The 7,706-nt window shown below is 36.1% G+C and overlaps 1 protein-coding gene across 1 annotated transcript; it reads right to left on the bottom strand.

Annotated features, from left to right (window-relative positions):
• Window positions 1-1,316: 1,316 nt before the first annotated feature.
• On the bottom strand, window positions 1,317-6,488 carry LOC307134781 (ectonucleotide pyrophosphatase/phosphodiesterase family member 7; the record flags this gene model as incomplete). Its single annotated transcript, XM_079830778.1, has 4 exons — window positions 1,317-1,559; window positions 3,628-4,254; window positions 5,502-5,647; window positions 6,248-6,488. 4 exons carry the CDS (start codon window positions 6,486-6,488, stop codon window positions 1,317-1,319), a joined length of 1,257 nt encoding a protein of 418 aa, XP_079686904.1.
• Between the last annotated feature and the right edge of the window lie 1,218 nt (window positions 6,489-7,706).

Here is a 7,706-nt window from a genome sequence, read left to right as displayed (position 1 = left end):
CACAATTTCATTGAGCTTTTGACATATGAGAGGTCATCATACTATAAGAATATCCTGTATAACCAGAAACAACTTTTATTGTAACCAAGCCCAGAAACTCAGTGTGGAATGAGCCTGTAATAGATGGAGAAAGGCCGCCTCTACAGAAGAAGATCAACGCCCACTTCATCATCACAACTCTGGCCACGCCCACTGGAGTGTTAGTGAGATGACGAGGAGAGAAGAGCGATACAGGATGGACTACAAATAACATTCCCTTCCAAAGGATCCTAATGCTGGGAATTTGCTTATTTATTCTCATCAATGTGAATGTCTCAGTTGAGCATTATTTATTTGTGTTCGCTAAAAAAAAATGCTGGGTTAAAAACAACCCAAGTTGGGTTGAAAATGGACTAACCCAATCGCTGGGTAAGTCCATTTTCAACCCAACTTGGGTTGTTTTTAACCCAGCATTTTTTAGAGTGTAGATCTGAATGTTATGCCATAGATCTGAATGATATAATCAACACTTTTCATGATTAATTAACCTTGAGAGCTGTAATAGTAAAAATGTGCTTAAAGTTTTTGGGAGTTAACACACGTAATACTAGCTATTTCATATGCAAAGACGTCAGCCAATCACAGCAGTGGGCGTTTACACTGAAGTCTCACAGCAGCCAATCACAGCAGTGGGCGTTTACACTGAAGTCTCACAGCAGCCAATCACAGCAGTGGGCGTTTACACTGAAGTCTCACAGCAGCCAATCACAGCAGTGGGCGTTTACACTGAAGTCTCACAGCAGACACGCCCCTTCCAACAGAGCGTTCAAATCAGAGGCTAAAATCAGGGTAGGAAAATTGCCTTTTATTTCTGAATTATGACCATTTTTGATGTAAAAATCATACTAACATTATAAGTGCATCACAGGAAACATTATAAAACAATTCAGTTAATGACCCCTTTAATAAATATGGCAGGAAAAAGTCATCAAAGGAATTTCATCATCATATTCTGTATTGAAAGAAGAAAACTTATAAAGCAATACTCATAATTTAAAAGTCATGTAGGTGATTATACTAGTTTAAGAGCATTCAGGGTTTGCTGATTGCTAAGTAGTTTGGTAAATCTCTTCAGATGAAGGTTAAAATAATTATCATTAATATCAGAAGGGTTAAAGACTCCTTGATTCTTCCACTGCTCCCACCTGCAAATAAGAACGGCATTAATATGTAACTAAATATTCTTAAAATCTAAACCAAAATGGTTCAAATTATTTGTTAGACTGACAGAAGAGGCCAGTTTGAACGAAACCCTCTTCTGCGAGTCAAATGTGAATCTAAAGCTTACCGGGATCAGAGTTATCCACTAGCATGCCTGTGGTGTCACTGAGACTTCCGTTGTTCGCTTCTGGAACTACACCCAGCAGCTTACACATCAACGGATAGATGCTGACGCTGTCAAACGGCTCAGCCAAGAAATTATCCCTAAAGTCGGGTCCAAAGGCTCGAAAGAACATTTTCATATCCATTTCCTCATTACTGAATCCATGATCTCCTTTGTTGACATGCAAAATGAGCTTCTGCACAAACAGAAAACAAGAAAATGTTAGGAAAACAGATTCCTTCAGGTGGACTGTTTACATAAATCCACCCTGCAATCTAATAATATAGTAATATTAGTGACATTTGTAATATTATAAAAGATTTCTATTTCAAGTGAATGCTATTAACTTTCTATCCATCAAAGGACAAAAATATTTACCGTTTTCAACATCGATAATAAATGTTTCTTAAGAATCAAATCAGCATATTTTGCATTCTTTTTTTCAAAAGCTTTAAAAAAATCGTGCAGACCCCAAACTTTTGAATATATTTATTAAGGCCCAAGACCTAAGGGGCATTGTTGCTATTGTTTTCCTTAGGTAAATTTTTTTTTTCGACCTGCGATGGACAACTTTATAATTTACAGTCATTAGCTCCGACCAACAAGGTAAAACCAAGGCAAGCTCTATTTTAACTACTGCTCCAAAGGCCGTCATACAATTCACACCAAACTTTCTCAACATGATGTCAATATATCGAAGATGCTAAATTGTGAACGGTTATTGGATATATTAAACGGTTTATCTTGCCTTGGTGATTAAGTAAGGACGAAAATGGAAAATGGAAAGAATCTCATATCTATAATCTAATAAATTATACAGCGTTTATTTCTATATAAAATAATACAAATAAAAAGAAAAACATTTTTATAATTAATGCATTATGTGCAAGTTAAAAAATATGCAGATTGCATGCTATCTGGCCAAAAGAAAGAAATAAAACCAAATGTAATACATATTATAACCACTAGATGGTGAAATATACCAGTTTTTAAATGGTTGAGAAAAGCCTTTTTCAGACATAATTACTTTCATTAGGTATTGCATTTGGAAATATATTTAGGCATTATCAAAGACTGATTTTTTATTTTACTTTTTTGTTTAAAATGTCACAACTAACTGGTAAACATTGTCCAACTTATCCTTTGATCTCTCTCTGCCCCCCCCCCCCCCCCTCTCTCTATTTTATACTTTTGATGGTTTATATTTAACCCATTCATTGCTGTGCGCGTTTGCCTGCATTAATGGATAGGAAATCCATGCCATAAATGGCATTACAGTCTGAGAAATTCAAAAAGGTCAGCAGTAGTTTGCATTCCTGGAAATTAATGTGTATTGGTTAACTTTTAAAAAAGAACATCGTAAACAGTCGGGAAATATTGCTGTATTGACTCCTTAAGTTCAACTGTTTATCTTACCTCGGCTCGCACTCAGATGCCGCGCTGCTCGGATTCTGTGGATAATAAATCCCGCCTCCTTCGATTTGATTGGATATCTCAAACATTTTGACATTGACGAGCGCTTTTACACCACTGAGACTGATCAGGCTAAATATATTCAAGTTTTTCCCCTCAAGTGGGCCGTTTTCATCGTCTGGGCTGGCGGAAGGATATAGACTAGGCTGCGTAAATTTACTATTATTCATTCTTCATATATATTTACGTAGCAACGGGCCGGCCCATTTTGTCCAGCGGCCCACCGGGAAAACGCCCGGTGCTCCCGATGGCCGGTCCGCCCCTGTTTTGCGGTCATGGTGGCACCAGCTGTCTGCAGTAAATGTGCCGTATACGGGGCTTTGACAGTGCTTTTATATTTACCCACTTTAAATGCATATTTCCCACCTTACACAGTTTCCCTAAAGCCACTGGGCTGCTTGCAGCTATATATTTTATTGACATGTTTACTGGTAAAGGATAAAAACTAGCTGAATAATGTGGAGCTTGTGGCATGTGTTAATTACCATGTTTGGCTAAAATATTGTCCGATTTCGCTATATGAGCTTTCAAACAATGGACCCTTTTCACAGACTGATGACGCATTTCCACAGTTATCAACATCGCAAATCTATTATTTAAAAAAAAGTTTTTTCATCTTTCCCATTTGGAAAGTTGTCACAAATATTTTTCTTTTGCCATTTGAGCAAATGGAAATACAAAAATGATATTTGCTCTCATCTCCTATCGAAGTTTACCCAGCTATGAGTAATTCTGCTTCTGAGAACCCCGGACATGTGGAAAGGGTCTATTGGGTAAAATGAGCCACTTACAGAGTTGATATTGAAGCCCAGATCGGCCAGAAGAACTATAGGTTGAATTCTCTCATGTTTGCCTATGTGAAAGTGTTCTGGAATCTCTTCTTTCTTATAGACCGTCAGATTGGGATGCGCATTCTTCAGGGCATCATAAACATCCTGTTCTTTGCCATTCTTCGGTGTGATCATCCCAAACCCACCATAGTCGAGCAGGTCGAATCTGGATTCATTTAAGAAACTCATGTAATTGCTAAGCTTTATCTCATGAACCTCAGTGGCATTTTTAATAGTGGTCATGCCATGGTCCGAGGTCAGGATGACGTTAAGATGATCAGTCAAGCCGTTCTTGTGAATTGCCTCCCTGAGGTAGCCAATAGTGCGGTCGATCTGCTCAATGATCTTTCTTCTCTCTGGGGTTTCGGGACCTGATGCATGACCCACATTGTCAGGTTCTCCATAGTAGAGAGTAACAAAGTCAAAGTCCTCTTTGGTGAACCATCCCATCACCGTGTCTATGTTCTGCTGCCACTCTGTCTCATTGTCATCAGGATGATTGTGCTCTAACACCAGGGAACGATCCACAGCCTGGCCGTTGTAATTTGCTGCTCCACCAGGATAGAAAAAAGATGCTGTCTTCAGACCCTTTGAAATATATAAGAGGTGTTATAGGGAAGACCATTGAATGTGACAATTCATTTACAATGAGGGACGATTTTTCAGGACATATTTAAAGTACCGGTCAGAAGTTTGGAATAATCGCTTTGTTTTGTTTTAATAATGGTTTTGAAAGAAGGCTGCATTTATTTGATCAAATATACAGTTGTGATGGCAAAGCTGAATTTTGTCATTACTCCAGTCTTTACTGTCACATCACAGAAATAAATTACTTTTAATTAAATTGAAATATTTCACAATGCTGATGTTTTTACATAATTTTGAATGAATAAATGCAGCCCTGGTTAACATAAGAGACAAAAGCAATTAAAAAATCTTTAAAGTGAAAAATCTGAAAAAATCTAAAATGTCTATGTCTATGTGTGTTTTTAATATGCTTTCAGACAAATCATGTGCATATTCATAAGTCAACACCATTGCTGAGTATCTTCTCAAAACTGCAGTTTCACAATCGTGGTTTAAAATCGCTTTTATTTCTGACGTCATAAACTACCTTGTATCCAATCCCGTCAATGTGTGGGCGGGGTTTAGCATATCATTAACTTTGATCGCTCTGAAGCAAGAGTCTCAAGAGAAGACTGAAAGCCTATATTTTTCTGTTGATATTAAAAATCGTGTACATATAGCGGGTGAATTATGTATATGATGTATATTATGATGTTATGATGAACTATATGCCTTTCTCCACTAACACTCTGTGATGTACAAAGCGTTTCTAAGGATGATGAGACTGAGATGGTGAACAGGAGCATGGTTTGTGTGACATTAGCAACACATTATTAGCTGTTTGATAATGTAGTCAAGCTAAAGGCTAATCATATTAATTACTGTTATGTGTGCGATGTTGTAAAGAGCGATACCTTTGTGCAGCGTTTACTACAGTAACCTGAGTAAAGTTGAGCGATAATCTCTGAGCTGGTGTGAGTGAGTGGAGGCGGGGCTCATTTGCATATTCATGATTTTGCGTATACTAATAAAGCAAGGGTGTGTAGAGTTATATTCAAGCTATTTTAAGGCATGAAGAATTTTTTTTACAGGAAATATATGTAATTTTGGTGATCAAAGATTAGTTGTAAGGGATACAATTATTGCTTCAGGGGGACTTTAACTATTCCAAACCTTTGACCGGTAGTATACAAAAATCAAATATATTTTATCTTATATTTCGTCCTTACAATCTGCTCACTAAAAGCTTGTCAGAGGAGGAAGTTCACCTGATTCTGGGCTGTTATCCACAGGGGCAAAGCACCATTATCCCACCATTCAGATTTTTTAAGTGTTGCCTTATGGGTGAGTCTCAAGCCAGTTGTAACATTAAACATCAGGTTATGGACGACACCATGATTCTCTATCCATCTCCCTGAATGAAAGATTAACATACAAACATTATTGTTATATACTGTGATGTACAGATATATATATTAAATATTATTGTATTGTATTGTATTGTATTCAGTCATATCAACAAATAGGTCTCTGTGGTCAAATAGTGAATTCAAATGAACTCACATGTCTTTTTCTCTTAAGCATAATGTCAAGAATTGTAGATTGAACAAGGCTTATGAACGTGAAACACCGCTTATGTAAATAACATTGAGGATTGGAGCTCATGCTAACTTTGCACAGTGTCATTTAATGAGTTGAGTTTGAGGTTATTGGCCAAGTAAGTGTGTGCTCAGCAGATCTCAGAAGACAACTTAAGACTTTGAACATCAACTTTGAAGAGATAATCAGTGTTATTCACTTCACGTCATAATGTTTTGCTTGCTCGAATATATTTTAATATTCTTTAAAAAGTATATTTTTATATTATTTGCATTACAAAAGCTACCAATTCAGTGTTTGGATTAATTAGGCCATGTCAGAGCTTCTGTCCTGCTCTTTTTGTGCCATGCCTTCTGTAAGTGTGTATTGTACACACACGCCAATGAGATATAATCTAAATAATGTTGAGCCTTACCAGTAATAGTTGTAAAGTGTGATGGAGACGTCATGGTGATCGCTGGGGGATTGATGTACTTTGCCTTCACTCCCTCTTTAACAAGCAAATCCAGATTTGGTGTGTCCACATCTTGGTCGTAATTCCACCTGAAACCGTCAAAAGAGATCAGCAGCAACTTATTATTTGCCTTCCTTTTGGACAGGGGTTTACTGCTCACACAGAGAGACAATGCCAACACCAGGAGAAGTTCTGACTTCATCTTGAGAGATATCTAAGCAGAATGAGAACCAGCTACAGCTGACCTTGGTGTTATTATCTGGCATTATCAGCGGGCTGATAAGACAATCTGGTAGCATTTTACAATAAGGTTTCATTTGTTAACATTAGTTAATGTATTAACTAACATGAACTAACCATCAGCAATACATTTGTTACTGTATTTGTTAATCTTTGTTAACGCTAGTTAATAAAAAATACAGTTGTTAATTGTTTGTTCATGTTAGTTCACAGTGCATTAAGTAATGTTAACAAGATTTTAATAAAGTATAAGTAAATGTTGAAATTAACATTGTCAAAGATTAATAAATGCTTTATAAGTGCAGTTCATTATTAGTTCATGTTAACTAATGAACCTTATTGTAAAGTGTTACCGACAATCTATATATTTTCTGTATCCTCAGGTCAGTTTACTGTACATTACTGAAATTATACTTTTCTACCATAGAGTGAACAAATTATCTTAAAATACATTTTAAATGTATTGTAGCCTGCTGTAAAATACAATAGGTCTTGTTTTCATGGATTTATTTTATTACCAACCGTTCCCTTTTCACTGTTTGCTTTTTAACCTCAGGAGATAACGTTGGAGCTAATAAATTAACCTGTTTAATCCGGTTTAATCCCACTGGTCACAATTGTGACCAGTCTTTTTTCTTATTTCTGGAGGTGTTGGCTTTGGGAAAGAAATTCAACTTTTAAATGAAAACAATTATTGTTGCGATTAAAATGTATCAATGTTATGTGACTAGTGTAAGGTCATATGACTAGATCAGTTTACTTCCTGCTTGCACATCTAGAAAAATATCTCTTCCTCATTACAAAAAGTATTTAAAAAAATCATATTTTGTAGGCCTACATATATTCTTTAAAGGGTCTACTAATTTATTTTGAGAATTAAACTCCTGCATATTTTGCTCATAAGAGGTGTAAATTTGTTTATGGTCTTTGTTTCAACTGAAAGCACAGGTTTTGGTAGTTAATCCTATAGTTATTAGTTGTTTATTCCATCCATCCATCCATGTCTGTCTGTCTTATTTATTTCAGTTTATAATGAGCCAGACCGTTTACTTCTTTGTTAATGGAATAAAACACTAATTTCAACTTTTTAACAAATAAACCAATCTTTAAACTAATTGCTGGAGGTTTGTGACCAGACATAAACCCCATTTTTTCATGGACATTTCAATTATTATTTTTT

Source organism: Gobio gobio (genome assembly GCF_949357685.1).
Source record: "Gobio gobio genome assembly, chromosome: 12".
Taxonomy (NCBI): Eukaryota; Metazoa; Chordata; class Actinopteri; order Cypriniformes; family Gobionidae; genus Gobio; species Gobio gobio.
This window is presented reverse-complemented; position numbering and strand designations above follow the sequence as displayed.